General features: G+C 47.7%; 2 protein-coding genes across 3 annotated transcripts in view; one reads left to right on the forward strand and one right to left on the reverse strand.

Moving 5' to 3' along the window:
- The window catches only part of ZNF710 (zinc finger protein 710), a 65,842-nt gene extending 48,494 nt beyond the window's left edge, over nt 1-17,348 (reverse strand). Inside the window, exon 1 of one of the 2 annotated variants that reach the window (XM_045899400.3) lies at nt 17,010-17,348. The gene's annotated coding sequence lies outside the window, so the exon portion shown is untranslated. Of the gene's footprint in view, nt 1-15,992; nt 16,355-17,009 lie in introns of those variants that run through there. The other variant, XM_064569879.1, reaches the window with a different exon arrangement.
- On the forward strand, nt 14,533-21,498 carry LOC135361506 (uncharacterized). Its single transcript, XM_064569713.1, has 2 exons — nt 14,533-14,558; nt 17,311-21,498. The coding sequence occupies exons 1-2, from the start codon at nt 14,533-14,535 to the stop codon at nt 18,587-18,589; spliced, it is 1,305 nt and encodes a 434-aa protein (XP_064425783.1). The 3' UTR covers nt 18,590-21,498.
- Nucleotides 21,499-27,655: the final 6,157 nt, after the last annotated feature.

Here is a 27,655-nt window from a genome sequence, read left to right on the forward strand (position 1 = left end):
TAAACAAAGCCCACCCCAGGGGAAATCTCCAGCCTCCGTCTCCCAGCCCGCACCTCTCATTTCCAGCACAGGCTCGGAGAAACTGAAACGTCCGTCCCTCATCTCAGGGGGCTGGGTTTTGTGTTTTTGTTTTTTGGAACCCAACGGGCAGTCGCTGGCATGCTGTGTTTCCGGGTAGCATCTAAGAGCAGCCTGGGCCTCCAGGAGCCCCTGCGGCCTTCCCACCAGGCCTGGGAAAGGAGGGTGAAGGGGGGCCGGGAACCGGAGCAGAGCGGGTGCGGGGAAAGAGCGGTGACATGCTTGGATGTGTCAGATCTGGGAGGTGGGCACCAGTCTAGTGTCCCCGGTTGGAGAAGAGGAAAGAGGGAAGCTAAGAAGCAGGGAAGGTCCTCAGAGGCCACGCCAACCAAAACTACCATAAAGAACATGCTGACATGCACGAGGAAGAGAGCCGAAAAGGAGGAAGACCGAGTGTGGAGCTGGAACAGGAAGGCCCAATTTAGCCTAAGCAACTGTTACTTCCTCAGTCATTCCATCAAGCCTCCCTCCTGTCCCCCTCCCGCCCTGGCCAAGGCAGTGGTGGTGGGTGGAGGAGTCAGGCAGGTGGGGCTGAAGGTCTGGGCAGATGCACTACTCCCACGACCTGGGGGCGGAGGGGGAGGGGGGCGCGACAGAAAATCCCCCTGACCCGCAACCCCAAACCCCAACCCAGGTCGGGAGGAACAGCCTTGGTCTCTGGCGTTGGGGTGGGATGTTTGCTCTATGAGCATCCTCTTGGAAGAAAGACTGTCAAAGTTCCCCGAGAGACTCTGGAGCCCTCAAAGCCAGCACTGTGCCGGGCATTCTAAGGATGGGCACCTTGAGGTTTCCCTGGGGAGCCAAAGGCCTGCCCAGTTGCCTGCAGTCAGAGGAGACTCAGCCCTTGAGTCGCACTGCAAGCCAAGGGGCAAGGATGGGACGTTCTCTCTCACAGCTCAGCTCAGGCCTCTCCCCGGCCACTGACTCTCTACCAGCAGCTGCTCAATGTTTGGAAAAAGTGATGTCTGAGAAACACACAACTAGGGTTTAAAAGAAAAGGACTTTGGATTTACCCAAAAGGAGTAAAAAATACGATATAACCTTTCTGGAGGGCCGTTTAACCATCTGAATCAAGAGCCTTTAGAATGTGTCCTCGGCACAGGGATTCCTTCTAGAAACGGATCCCAAGGAATAATCAAGGCTGTGGGCAAAAATACCCAAGGATGTTCACCGCAGCGTTCCTTAGAAGACAGAAAAAGAGGAAATACTGGAAATGTAGGAGGACAGCTTAACAGTATTATGGTCCTTCTGTTTGAAAGAATATTATGCAGCCCTTTAAAGTGAGCTGGGGGTGATGAGCTCAGGAGGTGCACGGGAGTGTTGAATCACTATACTTCACATCTGAAACTAATGCAGCACTGTATATTAGCTCTACTGGAATTAAAACTAAAAAAAAATTAGGGGCACCTGGGTGGCTCAGTTGGTTAAGCGTGTGACCTCAGCGAGGTCATGGTCTGGGGGTCCTGGGATTGAGCCCCACAGAGGGTTGGTTCCCTGCTTGGTGGGGAGTCTGTTTCTCCCTCTCCCTCTGCCCCCCCCCCCGCTTGTGTGTGCTCTCTAATAAATAAATAAAATCTTAAAAAAAAAAACTAAAAAAATAATATAGTGACTTGGAGGAAGAGATCTAACTCCATGAAAATTTTAATCACAAATTGTTAAGAGAAAAAAAAAAAGGAAGGAAAAAAGTAACATGAAGGTACACATGGTATGATCTCATTTTAATTAAAAAAATATAAGCTGGAAGGGCATATAATATACTGAAATATTTAATTATAGAAGGGTTTTGCTTTCTTCTTTTTGCTTGTTTATATTTCCTAAATTTTCCGCAAAAATCATAAATCTCTTTGTAACAAGAAAAAAAATCAATAAAATCTATTTTCTAAAAAACAAAAGGAAGAGATCCAAGAGCCAAGAGACTGTTCATTCCTTGGACATTCAAACCTGAACTGGATTTGGAAAATAAACAAACAAAAAACAAAATAAAACTGAACAGAGAGACATCTTAACACCATCTAAGAATATTTTCAAGAACTAAGGGGTGGTTTCCAGCGAAGACGAATTAAAATCTCTGGGAGGCCGGAGTGAGTGCAGACAGGGTGAGAATCATAAGCCGAGAGCCAAACCCCGCAGAATACTCAGAACCCAACTTCTCTGTCCAGGTCCTTCAGATAATTGCCACTAGGAGAGGAAAAGGAGAGCAAGCAGCGGAGCCAAGGTACAAAAAGGCAAAAAAAAAACCATTTCTTTTGTCCTTCGTGGAGGACGGGACAATAGCTGTCTCTTTAGACAGTAAATTCAAGAAGGAGAGAGAGGGGGAAAAAAAAAGGCCAGTTCCTAAGCTGAGACTGGCTAATCTACCTGGTGATAGGGAATCAATTTTTACAACCAAAGTATAAAAGCTCTAAAATGGGGGCTTGGGGGCACCTGGGTGGCTCAGTCGGTTAAGGGTCCAACTCTTGATTTCAGCTCGGGTCATGATCTCAGAGTCATGAGACTGAGCAAAGGTGGGGGGCGGTAGTTCTGCTCTGGGAGTGGAGTCTGCTTGGGATTCTCTCTCTCCCTCTCACTCTGCCCTTCCCCTTTGCTCACACACGTGCTCTCTCTCTCTCAAAATAAATAAATAAATAAATAAATAAATAAATAAATAAATAAATAAAATAAGATAAGATAAAATAAAATAAAATTGGGGTTTGGAAGACAAATTCTGACAAGCTCTGTAACCAAAACAAAAGAATTTAGCTGATGTTACATAGAAGTTTTTCTGGAGAATGAGCTAGAACATAGGCAGATAATGGACTGGAACACTCGGGAGGGTATTAAGAGTACTCAGCACACCATTTACAGAAGCTGGCCTTTGCCTAACAGCGATGACCTAGAGCCCAAGGAAGGAACAATTCCACAGAGGATGGTCTTAATTACTCAAGTGTCAGGAAAACCCAAGGAGGAATAATGGCAGACATCTAAATTTCTCCAGTCCTCTTTATGATCAAAAGTTTTAAAGTCTACCTCTAATATCAAAATGTATTCATTTGAGGAACATATACTGGGTGCCTCCTACCGGTTCATGCATTCAGCAAATGGCTGGGTACAAACTAACGTTCAAGGCACTTTCACATCCACCAGCCAGACAAACAAAAATGGACAGGGTGGGTCATTAGGATGCATCCCTTGTAAAGATGCCAAGTAGCACTGCGACAGGGAGTGGGACATGCCGGCTCAGGCCCACGATCCTGAAGACTTCTTACCCCCATTAGCATTCCTCGGCCCCAAAGGACTCTGCCTCTTTCTTAAGAAATGATGACTCCAACTTGGAAAATAAATACGACGCCACACACGAGAACAGGTGGTGCTGGATGATTTTGTATCTCTTAAAGACATCAAATTCTTCCCCCGGGTGAAGCTGTACCTATAAATTACAGTCTCGTATTATATATGGCCAACACCTTTAGCTTTGTTCTCCTACAGCATTTCTCCTTGACAAAAAAGAAGCCGTCAATACTCTACTTTGAAAACAGCATAGGAGGTGTTTTTGTGAGACAAAAAAAAAAAAGAAAAGAAAAAGAAAAGAAGAAAGCAAGCAAGCACTTTTCCCTTTAATTAAAGGGATGCCATCCAATTGCACCTCTGGATTGAAAAATAGAAACAGAAAATTATTCTTCCAGAATCTTCTACGTACCAAGTACCTTTAGCCCTAGAAACTTCTCCACCATATAACAAAGTCAAAGCCCCTGCTTCGGGCACCAGGAAGTGTTCCCTGCACCTGGCAGCAGCTGGTACCTACCTGAGGCCAGTTCACAGACAGTAATAAAAGCTCCCTTGAAATAATGTTAAGGTTCAGACACTCTGATAAAAGCTGGGAACTTCAAAGGTAGGACTGCAAAGCCCATCCCTAATCCTCCTCATTGTGTCTGATGTGGCTGGCTGGGCTCTGGGCTGGCTCTACCACCTACCGCCTGAGCTTTGCCCCATAGGCATTTGTGAGCCAGCAAGCCAGCTGGGGGAGGTGGGACAGAACTTACACTTACTCCCTTGGGAGGGGTGGGCCTTTGGCCAAGGTGTACAACCGCTGGTCTTTGACCGATGGGATGTCAGTTAAAAATGAGGGAAGAGGGGAGCCTGGGTGGCTCAGTCGTTAAGTGTCTGCCTTCGGCTCCTGGGATCGAGCCCTGCATCAGGCTCCCTGCCCGGCGGGAAGCCTGCTTCTCCCTCTCCCACTCCCCCTGCTTGTGTTCCCTCTCTCGCTGTGTCTCTCTCTGTCAAATAAATAAATTAAATCTTAAAAAAAAAAAAAAATAAGGGAAGAAAACAAGGAAAAAAAATACTTATCTACGGACAGAAGCCCAATGGTTCTGGAGTGGTAACTGGATTCAATGCGAGGTTCCAAGGCTCTCTCCATGAACTTGAGCAAGTCATTTCAGCTTCAGTTCCTCAGTCTATAAAAATGGTAACCTCACTGGGGGTTGCTGAGGGGAGTAACTAAGATGCCCTGTGTGAAAATGCAGAGCAAAGGTGAGATTCTTCTTCCCACCCTAACTTCCTTCTTTAAAAAATACCCCCTTTCATTTTTTTTTTTTTTTGTTAGGTAGGATATGCACATAAGGCATAAAATTCAAAATGTGGAAAAAGTAACCTTGTAGAGCTATTGCATAGCCAGGCATTCTGTCCTGTCCTCTGTCACTTAAGAAAACATCTCAGTGGGGCGCCTGGGTGGCTCAGTTGGTTAAGTGACTGCCTTCGGCTCAGGTCATGATCCTGAAGTCCCGGGATCGAGTCCCGCATCGGGCTCCCTGCTCGGCGGGGAGTCTGCTTCTCCCTCTCCCGCTCCCCCCTCTTGTGCTCTTTCTCTCTCTCACTCTCTCTCTCAAATAAATAAATAAAATCTTAAAAAAAAAAAAAAAGATATCGAAAACATCTCAGTGACCACGACCACATCGACCGACCACATGGACACACGGGGAGCTTTCACGTTCTTTTTTTACAGCTGCCCAGAATGGCATTGTATGATCATAGGACAATTTATTTACCAGTTCCCTCCTGGTGGACATTAAGGTTTTCTTTTCTTTCTTCTTTTTTTTTTTTGCTTTTACAAGCAATGATGCAATGAACTATCTTGAAAAATGCTCATTTTGCATGTTATGCCACATACCTGTGAGAAAAATTCCCAGAACTGGAACTGCTTGTGCACTTTGGATTTTAATAAACATCATCAAAATCCTCACTATACAACATGCACTCTATCGACAATTATGAGAGCATTTGTTCCTACTGTGACTTCTCCAGAGTAGAGTTAACTTGCATCTCTCTAATTAGTAGTGGGCTGAACATGTTCTTACAAGGTTAAGAACCATTTGTATTTCCTTTTCTGTGAACTGTCCATGTTCTTAGCCTATTTTAAATCTTAAAAACAAAAACAAAAATCATGAAACACATAGGAAGCAAGCCCTCAAGAGTGGGAATGAGCAGAAGCATCGTATAACAGAACTATACCTGCAAACACTTCAGGGACTGGAATTATTAGGCTCCATTAGTGAAGCCTGAGACTCTTGATCTTGGAGTCAGGAGTTCGAGCCCTATGTTGGGCCTAGAGCTACTTGAAAAAAAGATGAAATAAAACATAAAAATAGTTGAGCTGACCGTCTTTTTCTTAATGATTTGCAGGAGCTCTTTAGATATTAAGGAAACCAGCTCTTTCTATGATCTATGTTGTAAAAATGTTCTCCAGTTTTGAGAACTAGGAGACTCTTCTGATTCCATTTATGATGATTTTAGCCACACAGAAATTTTTTACTTGTGTCTAATTACATCACTCTTTTCTTTTATGGCTTCTGGGTTTTAAGTCCTAGTATTTCCTGGGTTCATTTTTTTTGTATTTACCATCTTTAAGCCATCTGAAATTTATTATGTTATAATTGGTTCATTTTTTTAGAAAGTCATCAAGTTGCCATCTCGTCACAAATTTTAAAAAATGCTATCTTTATTTCGTATCAAATTACCTTTAATTTACCTCTGAGTCCCTTCTCTTCCAAATCTTGCTCAGCTGCCTCAAATCATGCTCTTTCTCTCCATGGCCCTCACATCCCTTCATTCCATCTGTGAGCCAAGAGTTGATCCATGTTATCGTGACTGACAATCATGCAAACTGTGCTGAATCTCAGCATCTTAGAACAAGTGTAGATCTCAGAAGCATCCCTTCATTTTACAGCAAGGACACTGAGGTCCAAAAAGGTGAACTGGACTTGTCTAAGATTATAGGGAAGGCTTGAGCTTGGACTTTTTTTTTTTTAATTACTATCCAAGAAGAAGAGAAGAATTGATTTTGCCATAAATTCTGCTCAATCAATAGGTATCTATTAAGCAACTACTATGCCCAACAGTGAATCAGGCACTGGGGCTCTAGAAATAAATGACACAGCTCTGAGCTTTCAAGAAGCTCAGAATCCAATGTGGGGTCTAGACGTACACACCTACAGACTAAGAGGTAAGGCAACAGTGGCCAATGGATGTGGAAGAACAGGTCAGTTCTGCAAGGGATGGCATGGGGAAGGCTCAGAAGATACATAGCCTTTATTTTTATTTTATTTTATTTTTTTAGAAGATACATAATTTTTAATTGGGCCTGGCATGACCAGGACTTTGTCCAAATATGGAGAGAAAGTATTTGGCAATAGGGGAACAATGAGACTAAGTGGAGTATCTGGTCCTATAAAGTCAGGAAGGAAGTAATCTGGCTTCATGTTAGCTGTGGGTGGACTTTCAAAAAAAAGGCTCCTCTGAGGATCTGTGGTCATTGCCAGGTCCTCAAAATGGCACACTAAGAATAACAAATAAATGGACCCATCTGACAGGCCTTCAGGTGTCTGGCAGAAAGCAACATGTCCTCTGTGGAAGAATGTACTCTCATCCCATACTTCAAAGAATTCTCACAGAATTCTAACAAACATAAATTCACAATCAAAAATCATGGAACACATGCAGGGGCACCTTTTGGCTCACTTGGTTAAGCATGTGACTCTTGATTTTGGCTCGGGTCATGATCTCAGGGTCTTGAGATGGAGCCTCGCCTTGGGCTCCGTGCTCAGTGGGGAGTCTGCTTGAGGATTCTCTCTCCCTCTCCCTCTGCTCCTCCCTCCCTCACGAGTGCTCACTCTCTCTCTCTCTCAAATAAATAAATAAATCTTAAAAACAAAACCAAAAATCATCAAACACATAGGTAGCAAGCCCTCAAGAGTGGGAATGAGCAGAAGCATCATATGACAGAACTATTTCTGCAAACACTTCAGGGACTGGAATTATTAGATACAGAATCCAAAAATAAGTATGTTTAATGTGATTAATAAAAAATGGGGAATTAAAAACACAAGTAAGGAATTAAGAGATTATTTTAAAAAAACACAAACCACTATGCATCCTCGGAAAAGGATAAAATAGAAACAGAAGTAAAAAATATAATCATCCAGGTTAAAAACTCAAAGGATGAGCATCAAAAATAGTAAGTGTAGTGAAAACATATCCAATATATTAAAATTTGTGAGTTAATATTGATACTAAAAATACTTCTGTGGAAGGACTAAACAGATTAGAGATGACTAAAGAGAGAATTAGTGAGCTGGAAGACAAGTAAGATATTATCCAGAAAACATTACAAAAAACCAGAAGACTGAAAATGAAATGGAAGTTAAGAAACATAAAGGATAGAGTAAGATCTACCATACATCTAACTGGAGTTCCCAAAAGAGAGACCAGAGAGAGATAACGATGGAGAGACAATATTCCAAGAGATAACCACTAAAAATCCTCTAGAACTGATAAAAGTCACCAATCTTTGATTTCAGGAAGTCCAATGAATCCTTAGCCGAATAAATTCAAATCCACTCCTAAGTAAATAATAATGAACTGCAAAACATACAAATGAGTGTGCATGTGTGCGTGCATGCACACTCACCCACACACACTCCCCCCCCCAACAACAACCAGGCAGAAGATATTACTTGAGAAGAACAATAATTGTGCTACCAATTTCTCAACATCAACAACTGGCCAGAAGACAATGGAATACTATCTTTATTTATTTTATTTTTAAAAAGATTTTATTTATTTATTTTGGAGAAAGAGAGAGAGCTCGTGTACAAGCAGGGGGAGAGCGGAGGGACAAGCAGGCTCCGCGCTGAGCCTGGAGCCAAATCTCAGGACCCTGAGATCACGACCTGAGCTGAAATCAAGAGTTGGATGCTCAACTGACTGAGCCACCCAGGCTCCTCTGGAATACGATCTTTAAATACTCAGAGAAAATAACTATCAAGCTAATGTTTTATACCCACTAAAACAATACTTTAACAATAAGGATGACATACAATTTTAGTCAAACAGAAACTGGAAAGTTGATGACTAAAAGATCTTCACCACATGCTGTCCTGATCATAGAAAGTAGGTCTTCGATGCAAGGAGAAATCAGTAAACAAAACGGAAAATAGGGGGAAAATCAAAGCAAAGGTTAACTGCATAGGACATTAAAAATAAATGCCTGGGGCACCTGAGTGGCTCAGTCAGTTAAGCGTCTGACTTTTTTTTTTTTTTTTTAAGATTTTATTTATTTATTTGAGAGAGAGAGAGAAACAGCAGGAGAGGGGAGAGGGTCAGAGGGAGAAGCAGGCCTCCCGGATCACGACCTGAGCTGAAGGCAGTCGCTTAAGTGACTGAGCCACCCAGGCGCCCAAGCGTCTGACTCTTTGATTTCAGGTCAGGTCATGATCTCAGGGTCGTGAGATCGAGCCCCACGTCGGGTTCTGTGCTGGGTGTGGAGTTGGCTCCCTCTCATGTCCCTCCCCCCCCCCTTTAAATAAATAAATAAATAAATAAATAAATAAATAAATAAATAAATAAATAAATAAATGCATGCCTGATTTGTGGAACTGAAGAGAGAAATAAGATGCATCTAAACCACTATGTGACAACTGAATGTGTCACAATGGTGACTTTATGTAAAGCATTCCAAGGTCCTTGCATTATTTGAGAAAAGATACAGACAGTAACTAACTTCTGCAGTTTGCATGCATCAAAAGAATAGAAACAGAGTGTGTAAGGTGCAAAGCAGTAGAGGAAAAAAAACCGAATGAAGGAAAGAAAAGAAAAAAAACCCTTTTAATCAATTTAAAAAAATGAACAGGGGCACCTGGATGGCTCAGTCAGTCAGTGGAGTGTACGACACTTGATCTTGGGGTGGTGGGTTTGAGCCCCATGATGGATGTAGAGACTACTGAAAAAGTCTTTAAAAAATTAAAGAGTGGACAAAGAATCAGAAAAAGAAGAAACAGAAAGCACAAAGTAAGATGGTAGAAAGAAATCCATATATATCTAGAACCATAACCAATGTCAACCCAGCTCTGGACTGTTTACAGGATACAGAGAGACAGGGACATAGGACAAGAGTCTGAAACCAGAGACATGGAAGGGAAACGGGCAGCAGAGAACCCTGGCTGAGGCACCAAAGTGTAGCTAGGAGAGGAGGGAATGGCAGAAAACAGTAGGATCAGAGAGGTAGGAAGAGGGCCCACAGTGACAAGCCAACACGGTCCATAACAGTATCTGCCACGGAGAAGTCAGGTAAGTAGAGGCCCCCAAACGGACTGCCAGGTGTGATTAGAGGGTGGGCCAGAGGCCTCTGCAAACACAGGTAGGAATGGGGAGTGAAATACTCTGCTGTTTCAGAGCTGGAGAGAAGAAGGGAGAGAAGAAGCAGGGACAGAAAGGGTGAACTCTTCTCTGAAAGTCCTAGGGGGGAGAGAGTGATATGGGAGTTGGGGAGAGGCAGGGCCAAAGGAGGATGTGGGATGCTCAGGCCTAGGGAGGCAGCTGGGGGCAGGACACAGGGGATCTAGGGCTGGGACTGATGGTAGGCATGCTCCCCCAGTGGTAGGCATAGGCTTCCCAGCTTGGGGCAGGAGTGTTTCTAGGAGCGGCTGTGCAGTGGTGGGGGATGGGAAGAATTCTGAATTTCAATGGCGTCCTGCTTTCAGGTAATGGCAAGTCCACAGTGAACTCGTGGTCTGTGGCTAGTGACGGGAGGTGAGGCATGTAAGCTCCGGGGGCCCCAGCATCAAACGTCACAGGGTGGGGTTAGCCTACCAGCACCACCAGCCTCCAAAGGGTACCTGATACTTTTCAAGAGGCTGGCGTGGATGTGGTCCTTGTGAGGACGTTGTGATATGGTGCACAAAACCACCACTGAGGTTTGGCTCTTGTTTTTTACCGAATGCACACAGGATAGCCCATTCCATGGCTGCCCTACTGGGAACAAGATGGCGTCATGGATGCGTTCAGACATGACCCAGAAGACAAACCACACGTAACCAAGAGTCATCACAGAAGTTAGTTTCCCGTGTAAATCTGGAGCGTGGACATTCCTGATTTCTGTGGTGATCATTCTTACCGGATTTTGATCCCCTACTTATTACACACTGGGGACACAGAAGGAAGAAAGGGAAAGCAGTCTGGCCACAACATGATCCCCTATTCTCAGCTTCCGACTGCATTGAAAACCCTCACGATTCCAACGCCTCTCTCCGTGCTCCCCAAATATACACACAATAGAGCACATAGGTGTAACATCAGAAACGCCTTTACCGTGACGGTTGCAGAAGACAGAATTAAAACCCCCTTAGAGGTCGACCCACTTCTAATAGTCCTTTTACTCCATTTATAAATATATAGATTATAAAGATAATATATACTGATAAAAATTCACGTATTACAGAAATGAATTAAAGAGAAAACAAAAGGCCTCTGTACTTGAGGGTAAACGCACTTGGGGATGGGGGAAGGGTCAGGTCTGCGAGCTACACACGTTAATTAGTAAGTAATAAGAACCAGTCATTTTACCTTTTGAAGCTGCTGATTCGACATACGTTTTTGGCCCTGCTGTGGCTTCTCACATCCTTTAATCCCCCTTTAGGAATCTACCCCAATCTCTTGCCCCCACCTCACCCCTTATTCAACAGTGCACATCTTCAAGGATCTCCTGCCCAATGCTAGAATTTTTTTTTTTTTTTAAAGATTTTATTTATTTATTTGAGAGAGAGAGAGAGAGCACAAGAGGGGGAGCGGGAGAGGGAGAAGCAGACTCCCCGCCGAGCAGGGAGCCCGATGCGGGACTCGATCCCGGGACTCCAGGATCATGACCTGAGCCAAAGGCAGTCGCTTAACCAACTGAGCCACCCAGGCGCCCCAATGCTAGAATTTTAAATTTTGCCTGCAGTACTGCGGCCATCTTGTTTTCTAATTTTTTCTTTTCTTTTCTTTTTTTGAGCAAACAAAAATGAGTTGGGCCCAACGGTGACACAGGATCTCATGGGCCAGCCCGGCAACCTGGTGCAACGTGTAACCTGTTTCCTTGGGAAAAACCTGTCTGTTTTATGCATGAGCAACTAACTGGGAGACACTTAACTTGTAATCGTAGGGGCCTCTGTAATCTCCATTTCTGTTCTACCAAAGGAGTTCTCCCCGACTCCCACCTGCCCTGTTAACGACTCCCACCTGCCCTGTTAACGAAGTGAGGCTTTGTGAGCAGGGACGCCCTGGGGCCCACCCATCGGGCGCCAGGCCGGGTTCTGACGCTTGACCTCCGGAAAGTCATTCAACCTAAATGACCAGATAATATGGAAAGTGCTTACAATGGTGCCTGGTCCATAGTAAGTGCTGGGTCATAAGAGAGTGGGGTGAGACTAGTTCAGAAAGGCATCTGTCCTATAGTTTGGGGAAGCCACAGACCCCTTTGAGGCTGGCGAGAGCTATGGGTCCTCTCCCCAGCGAAGTGCACACACAACCCCATAATCCTCTGCACAGCTGCTCGTGTATCTCAAGTACCCCCTTGCCTCCCCGCGCCCCATACTGCAAGGCTCAAGGACCGCTCTCAGCCCTCTGGTCCTCTCCACACTGATGTGAGGATCTCAGGCGCGAAACTCTGTGGCAACGCTTCAAGTCTCATGTTCACAAGCAATGGACTATTGAGCAACAACCCCGTTTCAGGTTCCGCTTTTGGCAGAAATGTTACACCTTTCTTCCCCAAAGCCCTTCTGACCCTTGCCCCTTTTGCTCTCGATTCAGGCCAAATCCTCCCTGGGTCACCTTAAGACAATCTCTCTGTATGCAACAAAGCTCTACATCTCTTTGCAAATTATTCTGATCCTTCCCCAAAGCTCTTGATGGTCGGGCCGCTGTGCAGCATCTACTGAAGCCAGGCCACTGCACGGACCCCGTGCCTGCTGGGCCCCCCACCCAAGGCCCCGCAGAGGTGGATGCGGCAGACGCCCGGGCCCTCACTCTTAATAAGCTTGGAAACAGCGCAAACCAGCAAAAGCCAAAGATGACAGAAGCCAGAAGGAACTCATGAAATGATCTAATTCCCTCATTAACCAGAGAAGTGACTTTCCCAGTGGCCACCCCACTCATTCACAGCCAAGCTGAGAACCTCCTGGTTCAGTACTTGGATTCCTTCGGCATTTCTCAGACTTTACCGTGCAGGTGAGTTGAGTGAAAATGCAGTTTCTGCATTTCTAGCAGGCTCCCGGGCCGAGATGCTGATGCTGCGGGTGCTCGGACCACTTAGGAGTAGCAAGGGTTTACATCAAGGTTAATGGACTATCCCACCCTGGCTAAAGCCTCTTCACCCACCCTTCCTGTGGCTGTTTAAATGCCCTTTCTTCAGGAAAGCCTCTCTTCCCCTCCATCCTCCCTGATTATCAGCTCCCATGGCCTCTGTACTTTTCCCTTTGAAGCGTTTGTAACAACTGTAATTAAAGAGTATTTGTGTAATTATTAGTTCAGTGTCTGTCTCCCAGGGAGACTACAAGCTCCATGAGGTCGGGACCAGCACAGAGCCTGGCAAATCACACTGTCAATAAAAGGGGAGCTGTTGTGCTCTGGAATAGCCTGGACCAGCATCCTCAAGTAGAAAGGGAAGGTTTACACCTGTGGAAAACACCTTCTGGAGGCCTCAAGGCCAACAGTGATACTTTTAGCTTTAGAATTCCCAGCAGTTTCAAATACATACCAACTAAAATTTAAGTTGAAAAGCATACTTCAAGAGAAAAACGTCTCCTAAATGTTTATCAAGTGCAAAATAGTCCCGGATCTGTACTAGCCACTCTACTTGGGGAATGGTTAGGCCTCCCAAAGAAGCATTCCCTTCGAATCTTCCTTGGGTAAACGGTCTTTGGGCACTGTGCGGGCTCTGGCATCGGGAGCGGGGGGCACGCCCCCTGACCAGCCTCACGCCACTGCAGACCAACAGTTTCTTTTTGAGTTTTTCTGCTGCCATCGTTTTGAGGAACTCCAAAGCTCTGAGTGCTCAGCTCTAGGGAGGCAAAGTCTGAAGCCAGACAGCCCAGGTTCAGGGATCAGCTCTGTGTCCTTCAGCAAGTGACTCAACTCCACTATGCTCTAGTTTCCCCATCTGCCAAATGGGAATACTAAGGGACATGATACACACACAGAGTACAAGCCTGGCCCCAGATACATGACTATTACTATTCTCCCTCTATCCAGCGCAATTTGAGATCTCTCTATTGTTTTGCACAATCTCTACCCCGTGGCTCCATCTATTTAGGATCGACTCTTCCCAGCTGCTCCTGCCTTACCTGTCTAGAGCTTGTCTGAAGCCATGACTCACTGCAAAACTCTGCAGGTCCCATCAATCACCTTCCCATCCCCGCCTCTGTGTGTCACTCACGGGTTCCTTCTGGGAGGGAGGTCTTTCTCCCAATGCCCAGGACACTTACTCACCAAGAATTATCGAGGGCCCACCACGTGGGCACAGGGGCTCAGCAATGAACAAAGACTTTCTACCCTCACGAGCTAACATTCTAGTAGGAGATCTGACCCATGAACAGACATCAGTTCAGGTCTCTGGCTCTTCCTTACACACCCATTCTTCTCCGCAGACCAATCCTAAATAAATGGCACACAAGTACAAAGCATGAAGAAAGCATCAGATCCAGAAGTGCTGAGTGTGACTTGGGAATAACCCCATGATGAAAATGCTGCTCCACGGAATGGGGGGCCTTTGGTCCTGGGTTCCCCCTAGCAGCTGGCCTGTCAAATCCTCCAGAACAGTATGTATGTAACAAACCCGGGCAATAAGGTGCTCCGATTACCTGTCCCCTGCAGGTAGCAGACACCCATGGCTTCTTTATTCTCAGAGCCACACTCTTTGTACAGAGCCTGATTCGGGACCTCCAGCAGGAAGAGAGGCCCTGGCCTTGTGTTGAAGAGCACTGGAAATGGACTCTGAAAGCTCACATTCAAATGCTGGCTCTGTCAACAGAGTGTGGCCCCAGGCATGGAGCCTCGGTTTCTCTTAGACAATCTCTAAGGTGTCTTCCAGCTTTGAAGTCTAAGGGTTGAGATCAACCATCATTAACATGAGACTCAGCAGATTCAGAGATTCCTTAATTGAGCAACATGAGCCCCAGGCCTGGGACCCGGTGGTGAGCAAGCCAGATGAGGAGCCTGTGGGGAGCATCCTCCGAGACACACTTGACTTCTCCTTTGTTTATTTACTCCCTTCTAACTTCAAACTTGAACTTTTTAAGCAGACTCCGACAGAAATATCTCTGGGCTACAAGGCAAACCTAAAATAGAAGTAGTGCAAAATCTCTGGTGGACCCATTAGTCTCCCTTCCTTCAACTCAAGAACCCTTCCAGACCTTGTCTGTCTCCTTGTCTCTAGACAGCGAGACTAAAATAAGTCTCCTTGGTAGGAAATGCTTGGTTGGAATGGAAGTGACCCAAGTACGGAACAAATGGCCTGCTGGCCACACACCACAGGATAAGGACCCACCTAAGAATCTGCCTGGAGAAGAGTGAGCACCTGCCCTCACTTCAACTCATTGCATCTCCCTCCATAGACAGGCGGGCAACCAGGCGAGACTGCAGGAAAGAAAATGTGACCCAAATGTCCAGCTCCCCCTACTCAGAAGAAAGCAGCTCTATTTCCAGTGCCCTCGTGTGAGAAAGCCAGATCCTGCAGGTTTCGGGAGCACGAATGCAGCTAGAGCTATAGGTCAACAATTAGGGGTCAGGCAGGTGCTTGGTCCAGGGTGACAGGTGGCCCATGGGCCAGTTGACAAAACCACCAAGAAAGCTCTAGAAAACAATATTCACTTTAAAACAAACAAGAAGGTACAATCATACTAGGTCTCAAAAAACCAAAACTGGACAGGCCCATGGCTTGATCACAAACACTAAAAACACACTTTCTAACGGCTAATGACAATTAGGCGTGGTTTTCTTCCCTTCTCCCATAAGACTCGGTCCTTTGAAGGCCCCCAGATAAGAGCACAACAGGGATGCAGGCCCAGGGGCCCCCTCTACTTGGGAGAAATGAACTTTGACTGTTTTTGCTTACACGTGTACAAAGGCAGAACTCAAATAGCTTCAAAGTTGGCTGGGTGACCCCCAAGGGTGCAAAGTCCTGCTCTGCACACCTGTGGGGGAATTTCTGTGAATTTCCCAGGCGCCCACGGGAACCGATTACGTCCCCTCCAGGTCGACAACTGCTAGGAGTTTCCACTTTGCACAGAAATAAAGGCGCTCAGGGTGTTCTTAGCAGTTAGGGCGCTCAGCCTGCAGCTCAAAGGTGGGCTACCAGGATGGTCGTTCACTGGACCGCTCAGACTGGGAAGGACGAGCACCTCGCAGTGTCCCTGTGAAAACGCACCCAGGCTACGGCTCTGCCTTTGCCCCAACCAACACAGAGCTTAGAGATACACCAAGGACCGTTTCGGGTTAGTTAAAACCCACGCCAGCACCTCCCTGGCCTCTTAAATCTTCCCAAACTACAGCTCAGACTGGAGGGAAGCCGTTGCAGCGACCATAAAAGTCATCTTAAGAGGCAAGTTGGAAAAAAACCCGATACGCACCAGTTGGCAAGTCCGCAGTTAGGGGGACGGGGGCACCAGGGCCGGATCTGTGGGATCCGCGCGCCTGCAGGGGCTGCCCCGTCGGTCCCCGGGTCCCCGCGCCCACCCGGCAGCCTCCTGGCCCCCTAGTCTGACGCCGGCGATCACACCCCACAGCTCTGTCCAATTAGGAAAATGACCGCGAGGAGACAGAGAGAGGGGCGACGAGGAAGGGGAAGTGAGACTAGGGAGCCTGGGGACAGGCCGTGGGGACCCCGCCAGCCGGCGAGCGCCTTCAACAGGTCCCCCGCCCGGGGCGCCCCGACGCCGGCCCGGCCGGGGTCCAGCAGCGCACGGCGTGCGGCCGCCGGCTGCCCTCCGGGGCGCCCCCGCTTACCCCCACTCCTCCGCGCCGGCGCGCTCGGCCCTCCCCCCCCCCCGGGACGGCGGGGACGCGCAGCACCCCCCCCCCCCCCGGAGAATAAAGTTTGTGGGCAGCCGCAGGGGCGGGGCGGCGCGGCGAGGGGGTGAAACTTTGAGTCCCGGGCCGGGTGTGGGGGGAGCGCGCGGGGCGCCGGGACACCCACGTGCGGGCCCGGGAGCCGCCGCCGCCGCCGCCGCCTCCCCGGCCTCCCGCTCCGCCGCCGCCGCCGCCGCGGCGCTTTCCTTTCATTTCTGCTTCTCTCTCCCTCTCTCTCCTCCCTCTCTCTCTTCTCATTCGCGCGCTCTCCTCGCTCTCGCCCTCTTTCGCTCGCTCGCTCGCTCGCTCCCTCCCCTCCCCCCCCAGACGCCATCTCTCCCTCTTTCCCCGGCTCTCCCTCTCTCCCTCCAGCTCCCCGGCATGAGGGAATGTGGAAGTGAAAGGAAAAGACGACATGTTTGCAGCGCGGCGCGGGCCTGCGCGCGGCCGTCCCCGGGGAGAGGCGGGGGGCGGGTCGGCCGCGGCCGCCTCGACCCACCCCCGCGCCCCCCGCGCCCCCGCCGGCGCGCCGCCCGGGGCTGCGGGGCCGGGGGCCGGGGGCCGCGCGGGACACTCACCCTGCTCCGGGCGCGGCTCCTGCGCTGGGGCCCTCGGCGGGCCGGGGCCGGGGCCGGGCCGGGGGCTCCTGGCTGCCCACCGCCCGGGCTGCTGCTGCGCGCCCGCCGCCCGCCTCCACGCGCGCCCGCCGCCTGCTCCTGCCGCCCTCCCTCCGGCTCCTCTCTTTCTCTCCCTCCTCTCTCTCCCTCTCTCTCTCGCTCTCTCTCTCCTGCTCGCTCGCTCGCTCGCTCTCCCTCCCTGGAAGAAGGGAATGAGGCAGGGCTGACGTGAAGGGATGCAAAACAGCTCCTCCTAACCCAGCTCGCAGAGGAAGAGAGACAGAAAAGCAGCCCTTTTATCTCTCTTTTGTTTTCTCACTTCCTTCCACCCCCCCCAGCACCCCCCTCTTGTCAGCCCAAGTTTTCTTTTCTCTTTCTACCGCAGAGAGGATTTTTCTTCCTTTCTTTCTCTTTCTTTCGGTTCAACTCTCCCACTCAAATTGAAAGCCTGGAGGGTTTTCTTTCTCCTTTTTTTTCCTTCCCTCTTTTCTTCCTTCTTCCTCCTTTCTTATTTCTCTAAAAGGGTTTTGTTTGCTGTGGGAGTTTCGTTTGAAAATCAAGTCACGCCTTTTTTCCTCCTTTTCTTTCTTTCTCTCTTTTTTTTTTTTTCTCCGCTCAGCAGAAAAGGGGAACAAAGATTAACTGAAGCGGGGGAGAGGGGGAGCGCCAGAACCTCGCATGGAAATGGGGGGCCCGGCCCCGCACAAAGGGGGCCCGGGGGCTGCGCGCCCCCTCCCCCCTGGGAAGCCCGGGGCGTCCTCCCGAGAGGAGGGTCGGTGGGGGTGGGGGCGGGGGCCCCGGCGGCGGCTGGGTGCCGGTTCCTTCCGAAGTGCGGGCGGGGGCCGCCGAGTCCGCCCCTCCCCAGCCAGGGGTGGAAAGCTGGGTGTGTTCTTTACTTATGTATTTTTAAAGTAGGCAGATGGGCTTGGAACAAACATCCCCGCAGAGCACTGAACTGTAAAAGAGCCTTTAAACAGCTGTTTGCAGAGCCCTGGACGGCCAGGCTCGAGGGAGCGGCGCGGGCTGCGAGCGCCCGGGCCGGGGTGGGAAGGGGCTCGGAGCAGGCGCTGGGATCGGCCCCCCGTGGGCTCTCCGATCTCTGGGCCTGGGCCCCCGCCCCCCCCCCCGGGCGCACGGCTGGGGGGCGCCGAGGCGTGGCCGTTCGCGGCGCGGGGGGTCAGGCCCCAGGCGCCTCCCCGCGGGGTCGCGGGCTTTGGCACAGCCTGGCCCCCCCCGCCCCCCCGCCCCAGACCCCGCTCCGGGGCAGGCCGGACCTTCGGCCTCCAACCTCCGGAACGCCCGCCGCTCGGAGCCGCTTCTCAACTCCGACGCTGGGCCGGTCGCGAGTCCTCGGACTGAGCCGGGCAGAGCCGCCAGGAAGGGTCAATTATTCATGGGGCGCCTGGGCGTGCTCCCAAGACCTGCTCTGCCCTCAGCTTCTCCGGAGAAGTGGGGAGAAGACAAGGGAAAAGTTCCCAGAGCAAAGTTGGCCCCGTTTCTCATTTTCCCAAGTGAGTATTGAGCACCTGCTGGATGCCTGACCCTTGGACGGGGGCTGCTGCTAGCGGTTGTGGGGAGAAACGTGAGGTCTTCGTGGGCCTCGAGAGTTTCCGCAGGAAACAATGCCAGAGCAGGCTGCCGCCCAGGACCGGGTCACCGAGAGGAAGGAAAGCCGGAATCCTCACCCCTCCCTCTTCTCTTCCTTCCCCTTCTCTTCCTTCCTCCCGGCTGCTTCTCCTTGGCTCCACCCCTTCTCCTCATCAATTCCTCCCACACTTCCCTGCTCTCCCTGGCTTTTCACTGGAGGGTCCCTTCTCCCAGCGAGGAGCAGATGCTGAGCCCCATTGTCTCTCCCCCAGTGACTGCAGCCTCCCGGGGACAGGACCTGCCACTCTTCACCCCTCCCCCCAGCCCAGAGGCCTGGGCCTTTAGAGACTGGAGCCCCAAGGCCACTGCCCCTCGCTCCACCCTAAACCAGCTCCTGGTGTTGTGAGCAATGACTCCAGTCACTCAGAACATGGTTTGTTTCTGCCTGGGAGTGAGAAAACAGTAGTCTGAGACTTTGCTTTAGCAAGGAGGACACCATGGTTTTCACACGAGAGCACTGAGCCCGGGATGACCCCGGAGCATTCGCCCACTGTGCCCTCTTAGTAGGATAGACAGGAAGCCACATTGCTGTCATTTTATATCCTCCCACACTTAGTGCACCTAAGCTGTATTCTCCAAACAAAGCAGAACACAGCTGATAATCAGGCATTCATTTAACAGATGCTTACTGACTACCTTCTCTGTGCCCACCACCGTGCTGCATGCTGAGGACCTCACCATCGGCACACATGGCCCTCGCTTAGGCTTCGCAGCCCTGCAGGGGAGGGGAAGTGGCGAGAAGACAGGCAACCACGATGCCATGTGATACACGCCAGGATGAACCAAGGAAGCACCTGAAAGGGTACTTGGACTGGAGTGCTCAGGGGTGGCTTTCTGGAGGAGGTGACATCTAAATGAGTAGGCCTGTGCCAGGCAAATGCATGGGAAGGTACACCCTGTCCAAAGGCCCCAGGGCAAGAGAGAACATTCTTACAGGTTCTTGGAATTGCCACAAGTATTTGCTGCAGTGTGGAGTACAATGGGGGAGTGGGAGTGAGGACCGCCAAGCACACAAGTCAGGGAGGGGCCTGTGGGGAGGGTGTCAGGGTGTAAGTCAGGGAGGCGGGGCCAGGATCAGCGAGATACAGCACATTTTAGCTTCTCCCACTTGCTAGCTTCATGAACTTGGGTGGTGGCAGCCTCGGGGAATAACCTAGACTCAGTTTGCTCACTCCTAAATTGGGGTTAAGAAGACCCGTGGGCTGCAGCGACAGGGTCTTCTGTTTAACGGCCCAGGCTTAACTTGCTGCATATCCCTGGGCAAGTTGACCCAAGTTTTCTCATCTGTACAATGAGATGAAAGCCCCTCACTCACAGAGTTCTTTTGAGTCTTACCAGAGCCCGTGCCCAGCACAGGATCTAGGACGGAAGTTCCAGTATATGGTAACTTTTATTCATTATTATAAATCAGGGAGTGACTGACAGGGAGGTACCTGTCCAACCTGGAAGTGACATTACATTCTGGGCTGAAACCAAAATGACTCGCCATGTCAGAAACGTGATGTGCTCTCTGGGGAAGAAGCATCCTTCAAAGATGGCCCGTGTCCTGGTGGGTGACTGGGATTGGGGCAACACCTATGTCTGATCAGGATGTCCAGGGTGTCATCTCCCAAACATGACTGGAATGTGCCGACCGGAGTTCCAGAAGCCTGGCCTGATCAGTGGAGTTGTAGCCTGCCTGAAGAACAAATAGAAATCAGAAGAGAGGGGGCCTCATAAAATCCAGAAGGGTCCCTAGGAGCAGACACCTGGCTGTGTTTGCTCAGTGGAGAGAGGTAGACACAGACGTTCACACCGAGGGGGAGAGAGGGAGAAAAAGAGATTATTGACTCCTCCAGAGCCCGAATGAAATCTCTTAAAACCTCTCAGGCCTTTGCTTGGGTTCCTCATTCCCCAAGTAACCTGCCGATGAACTTGGCACCAGCAAAATGCCCCCCTGGATAGAGGCAGACCCCGGTGTTCCAGTTCCTGCATTGTAAACATTTTATACCTCTATTATTTCTTTATGACACAAGTTCATTGTGAAAGAATTTGAAAACCAGCTAAGCCCAATAGAAAAAGAACCCCCTGTAGAGACATTATATTTTGGTGTAGATCCTTGGACATTTTATACCCACATATCCACATGTAAATGCCCATCATGATGAAACTGTGCAAAGTAAATCTTGTTAAACAGATGAATGATGATACGTGTAAATACGGTATTTTTACAAAATTAACAAAAATGACATAGCACTATGCCTACTGAATTACAACCACTTCAACCCAGTAATAGGCCATAAATATCCTTCCCTGTGTATAAACATCCACATTATAACTCACGAATGATACTATTCCATGGTGTGCGTGTATCTTCATTTGTTTAAACAAATTGTTGCACTGCGGGATGTTTCCGGTTTTCCACTTTTATGGACCCGCGCCGATAAACATAAAGCACCTGAGTGCCAGGTGGACATCGTATTCTGGTCATCATTTTACCTAGGAGGAGACTGTTGCACAGAGACGTTAGAACAAACTTCCCAAGGCCACAGCTGCGGTGTGGCTGAACCAGACTTTGAATCCAGAGCTTCCAGTTGGGAGTTCCTTTCCGGCATGCCTGTTTTCTCCTTTTGTTTTAGAGCAACTGTTCCCTCCATGTACCTCCCTGTTGTGTTTTTTTTTTTTTTTTTTTTCCACAGATTGCCTCCCGGTGACGACCGGTCGGGGCAGGTGACCCACTTCCTTCTCTGACACTCCTTTAAACTTCAGGAGTGTCCACTTCTGGGGGGAGTTGGGAGGAATAAAAGCAGTAATGTATGGCATGGCCCACACGACGCTGCATTTCATAAATTGTAAAGCCTACGTGAGTGTCAGGAGCTCCCAGCAAGAGCCTAGACACACAGTCAGACCCCAGCACTGTTGAGCCAAATTCCCTGACCTGCCCCAAACCAGGAAGGAAGCCTCCAGATTCACAAGAGAGAGGGAGAAATCGCTGTTGTGATGCAGAAGCAGCAAACGGAGGCCTCTCCCGGGCATGCCATAGTTGCCGGCCTAGAGCTGAAATGGGAAGGAGGGTTTGTTAATATGAGGTGTACTCATCCTCATGGTCTCCTTGAGGGAGGATGCATGCATGCCACAGGCCTTCCAGAATGTTTGTATCCATCTCTGAAAATCTGAGGAATTTTGTAAGCTGAGAAAAGGGATGAAACACAGCTCTTCACTGTTCCAATTGATGTGTTCTCCAGAGTAACTGTTTGGAGATTAGCAGGTGAATATTGAAATCTGTTTCTTTCCTTTTTTTTTTTTTTTTAAAGATTTTATTTATTTATTTGAGAAAGAGAGCTTGAGCAGGGAGGAGAGGGAGAAACAGACTCCCCACTGAGCAGGGAGCCCAATGCGGGGCTTGATCCCAGGCCCTGGGATCGTGACCTGAGCCGAAGGCAGACGCTTAACCGACTGAGCCACTCAGGTGCCCTAAAATCCGTTTCTTTCATTGACAAAATCAAACAGACGTTTAAAAAAGTATCACCAGTCTCTTTGCAGTATTTAATATTCAATTTTTAGTATCAAACCTCCCAACTGGAATCCAGCCAGTGGAAGGTGTCGGGCCCCAGGGTTGAACTTTAAAAGGAGCTGTGGAAAGCAGAGGTGGGTCTGGGGCCCCTGAAGGACTGGCCCAGTGGCAGGGGACCAAGAACTAGATTAGTGACTGGGGTCCCACAGAAGATGGGCAATGACTCAAAATCCTCAGAAGTATAGTAACAATTTAGGAATAACCAGGGTTTCCAGGGCAAACCCAAAGAAAATCGAAAGTCTGTGTGGATAGGTGGAGCAAACATCTGACATCTGAGGATTATTTTTCAAGGAGTAATGACGGGGTGCATCAGATAATCCACCTCCTCTGACCCTGTCCTTGTGACCAAGAGTGCATATTTGTATGAGTTCATTCCGATATGTAACTTAACAGGACTTATTTGCATAAATATAAGAATAAAAATATGCGCAGAGAAACACAGACCATTGACCATAACAGGAAACTGCCAGTGTCACCAAACAGTTAAAAACAAGTAAGTACAGGGCGCCTGGGTGGCTCAGTTGGTTAAGCGACTGCCTTCGGCTCAGGTCATGATCCTGGGGTCCCGGGATCGAGTCCCGCATCGGGCTCCCTGCTCGGCGGGGAGTCTGCCTCTCCCTCTGACCCTCTTCCCTCTTGTGCCCTCTGTCTCTCATTCTCTCTCTCAAATAAATAAATAAAATCTTTAAAAAAAAACAAAAACAAAAAACAAAAAACAAGTAAGTACATAAAAGCCACAATGATGACATGTATTGCTATGGGAGGGCTCATTGGTACAAAGCCTGGAAAATTGGTTGATATTAGAGATCAAGAGAAGTTTAAAAGTTACTTTGATTCAGTAACTTTCATTCTAGAAATCTGAGAGAATTAGCAAGGTGGACAAAAATGCATGTGAAGGATGTTTATCAAAGTATTATTTATGTTGGCAAAAATTACAACAACAACAAAAAAAAAAGGAGAAGGAAATAACCTAAACAATGAGGACATTTTTAAAGAAGTTAGGGCATGCACATTTGATGTAATACTATATAGCTATTAAAAACCATGTTTTTTTAAAAAAAGATTTAATTAATTAACTAATTAATTTAGAAAGCATGGGTGGGGAGAGAGGGAGAGGGAGAGAATCTCAAGCAGACTCCCCACTAAACATGGAGCCCGATGCGGGGCTTGATCCCATGACCTTGAGATCATGACCTGAGCTGAAACCAAAGAGTCAGATGCTTAACCGACTGAGCCACTGAGGCACCTCTAAAAACCATGTTTTTGAAGAGTATTTAATGACCTGGGAAATGTTTGTAACATCCTGAGCAAGATACAAAATTGCATATGCGTCAGGATTATATTTTTGTATGATTTTATGTATACATACTTACTTATCCCAAAAAACACACATAAAATACTGGGAAGGAAATACAAACAAGTTAAAAAATTACTTCTGTTTGTGGGAATTATAGGCGATTTTTATTTCCTTCTTTGACTCTTAGTGTATTTGACAAATTTCTATGTTGATGACACTATTTGTAAACAATAACAGATATTTGGAGAGCGAGATCTAGGCTTCTTACCCCCACCACAGTCAACGGTGAAAAGACACAGGCCAGGCCTTCAAGGAGCTTCCACTCCATAGGAGAAAACTGTCAAGCAAACAGCAAGTGAATTCTGCAGAATGCAATTATTTTTCCTCCCTTGGAAATGTTTGAAGACCTAGGAGGAAAGAGGAACCAGCGTTTTGGTTGCTGATGATTTGGGCTCTGGGTTGAATAGACTATCTATTGTGAAAGTGTATTGTGCAAAAGGAGAATGGGGCTTTTTATGAAGGGAGATAAAGAGGGCGCGGGGTGGGAACTGCTAGGCTGGGGGAGGAGGAGGCAGGCCTGGGCGTGGTGGGTGGACTGCGAGCAGGGCTGCCCCGAAAGTCCTTCCAAGTTGTCCTCCTCAGCCTACCCCTGGGTCACAGTGTCCAGGGCCTGCTGAGGACTTGGCGCTCTGTTCATAACAGGGGCTCAGCAAATGTTTACTGTCCCTAAGAACAGATGAACAGATAAGCCTGTAACATCAGGGCTCACTCTCATGAATTTCCTTTAAGGCATCAATTAAACATATTGTCTGGAAAAGAAAGACTCCATTGTGAAGCCATGATAATGAGCAGGACAGGAGGGGAATTGATAGTCTTCACCAAGGCAGCAAGGTGTGCTTGTGTGTTTGGGTGTTTGTTGTATGTGTGTGTCTGCTTGAAGGTCAGGAAGGACCTGAGTTCAAGTTTGAACGTGGCAACAAGTGGAATCTGAGGAGCTCTTGGCTGTGGCAGCTTATCAGCTGTGTGACCTTGGCCGGACTCAGTCTCTGAATGCTTCACTGCCTAGAAAATGGGCTTAGGGCAACCTACGTTCGTGGAGATCAGACGAGATAATGCCTGCAAGAGAATGCTGTGTAGACAGCAAAACAGTCTGCAAATGGAACGAGCTTTTAATGTCAATATGATTACCTATAAACCCCCAAGCATCACCTGCTCGGCAGGGACAGGGGAGGGGTAGGTACCAAAAGGTGACGGCTTTGCCGTGCCTTATCTTCAGACAGGAATTCTCTTTTTGGTCTCCTTCTTTTGCCTTTAATCTTCGCTTCATCAACAAACATTTACTGAGAACCCACAACGTGCCGGCCACCCTCAAGGGTCTCCCAGGCAACCAAGGGTGACTCGTGTAAGGCTAGTGATGACTTATACAAAGAGCACAAGAGGTGGACCCAGCTCTCATCTCTGGGGAGTCTTCCTAGAAGTGGTGACGTTTAAAATGAGTCTTGAAAGAAAAGCGGGAATCTGCTCAGCCAAACAAGGGGGGACATGCTTTGAGCAGGGGAACAGACTTTAGGAAGTTCCTTCCGCTGCAGTTTCCCGCTCTGAGGCATCCTACCTCACTGCTGAATGAGACAATACATGCAAAGGGCCTCGCACAGAGCCTGGCCTTCGGTTGTTACTGAAAAAAGCCAGTTATTTGTCCTCTTGGTATCAAAATCACTTCCCCTTTGAAGCTTACTTCCTGTTCACGTTTTGCTCTTTTCCCCCAGTTCCTGAAGATATTTTGACTGTTGGCTTGGGCCTGTGAGTTATACTCAGCCTATTTTCCAGGATTCACAAAATAATTTTAAAAGTGGAATTTTCAACCATAAAGAAAATCCCAATAAATTTGAAATACAAACCTCATAGGGATCACATCCTTTGTTGACAATACGCTAAATCTAGAAATGAATGTTAATTGGCTATTTAAAATTCTCCAAAATAGCTTTTAGATAAAGGAGAAAATGAAGGATAAAGAGTTAATTTGGAAAATAACACAAAGAAGAACCAAATCTATGAAAACCAACAGTGTATGTGCAAAGTTCTACTCAAAAACTTATTTAGCTTTATTTATTTGTTTGTTTGTTTACTGGGGGCGAGGAGCAGAGGGAGAGAGACAAGCAAACTCTGCTGAGCACAGAGCCCAATGAAGGACTCAATCTCATGACCCTGAGATCATGACCTGAAACGAAATCAAGAGTCAGAACCTCAACCAACTGAGCCACCCAGTTGCCTCCAAAATTTGTTTGGTTTTTAAGATGATTCTACTATTAAACTCAGAAAAAGTTAAACAAGATATTCACTACACAAATTTAGAAATATCAGAAAACAAAACCCCAAGTAAAGATAAGGAAGGAAGGGCGCCTGGGTGGCTCAGTTGGTTAAGCATCTGCTTTCGGCTCAGGTCATGATCCTGGGGTCCTGGGATCAAGTTGGCACTGGGCTCCTTGCTCAGTGGGGAGCCTGCTTCTCCGTCTGCCTCTGCCCCGCCCCCCCACTTATGCATGCACATACTCTCTCTCTCAAATAAATAAAATCTTAAGAAAAAAAGAAAGATGAGGAAGGAAGAGATCAGGCAAAAAGCAGAAAAGAATAAATTAAGAAAATGGAACATAGTCCAGTTAATGCATGTGCCTTTGAGTTGTTTCTTTTTGTGAAAATGAGGTCTACATAATACAATGGACAAACATAATGAAGAAAAGAAAGCAGAAACAAACACAAGGTGAAATGGTGGGAATAACAGAAACAGAGAGACTTTAAAAATAAAAATCTAAAAGGATATTATGTGACATTGCTGACAAATTTGAAAACTCCAGTGAAAAAGGCAATTTTCTGGGAAAAAAAAATAGAGAAGTTTCCCTGTGTGACAGAATCAAAAGCAGAAAATCTAAAGTACCTCCTTCGGTTTCTGTTCAAAAGCACCCTGGACAGAGAGACTTCCCCAACCAACTTTCCAAAGCCCCGCGCCCCCACCCCCGTTTCCATTTTCCCCCGCAGCGCTTCACACCATCTGATATGACATATGCCTAATTGCTTACTTGTTTCCCTTCTTCTCTCCCCACTGGAATAGGAACTTCCTGAGAAGAGAGAATTTGTTGTTGTCGTTTTTTTAATTTAACTTTTTATTTTGACATAATTGTGTTTTTTTTAATTAAACGTTTTATTTTGAGATCATCGTAAGAAAACCACTTGGCTTGCTGTTGTATACCTACCGCACAGAGCTGACACACAGAGGCCGCTTGAAATAAATACTAATTTAGTGAATAAATGAATTGAGGAAGAATTTAAGGAACAGATCAAGAACACTTCCGCCCAAAGTTATCAGTCCAGAGGGTTGTACTGGGGAGACGGTGGATGTCTTCGAAAGTTTTGAGGCATGAGTAACCCCATGTTCTAGAAATTAAACCAGAATATAGCATTTTCTCTATGAAGAAAACTGCCTTTTTTTTTTTTTCCCTAAGAGAGGACTTGAATAAGGAGAGACCCACCATATGCCTGAGGTAAAGGTTAAATAATGGACAGGTGGAAAGGTCAAATGAATTTACAGACTTAATGCAAATCCAAATGTGACTCTTTTTCAGACTTTTACAAAAAAAAAAGATAAAATTCATTTAGCAATATAAACAGAATTTCAAAGAAAATTTTGTAAAGTAAGAATAAGGATGGAGGGAACTGATCTGTATATAAAACATACTGGGGGGGCGCCTGGGTGGCTCAGTTGTTAAGCGTCTGCCTTCGGCTCAGGTCATGATCCCAGGGTCCTGGGATCGAACCCCGCATTGGGCTCCCTGCTCCGCGGGAAGCCTGCTTCTCCCTCTCCCACTCCCCCTGCTTGTGTTCCCTCTGTCGCTGTGTCTCTCTCTGTTAAATAAATAAATAAAATCTTAAAAAAAAATACTGGGAAATTATAATATTTAAAATTGTGTGGTATTAGGGCAAAGATGTACAGTTATTTTATTTTTTATTCATCTTATTTTAATTAATTAATTAATTTTAGAGAGGGAGGGTGAGAGAGACTGTGCAGGAGCTGAGGGGGAGAAAGGGACTGAGGGAGAGGGAGAGAGAGGATCTTAA

This window comes from Mirounga angustirostris, unplaced genomic scaffold (assembly GCF_029215605.1).
Source record: "Mirounga angustirostris isolate CCGP_5_RB_7025 unplaced genomic scaffold, mMirAng1.0.hap1 SCAF_9, whole genome shotgun sequence".
Classification (NCBI taxonomy): Eukaryota; Metazoa; Chordata; class Mammalia; order Carnivora; family Phocidae; genus Mirounga; species Mirounga angustirostris.

Excerpts from the sequence above, each read along its gene's own strand:
- LOC135361506 (XM_064569713.1), top strand. The coding sequence starts at position 14,533 with ATGAGCCCCAGGCCTGGGACCCGGTG. Across the intron at positions 14,559-17,310 it reads CCCAGGCCTGGGACCCGGTG|CTCGCAGAGGAAGAGAGACA; the intron begins GTGAGCAAGCCA and ends CTCCTAACCCAG.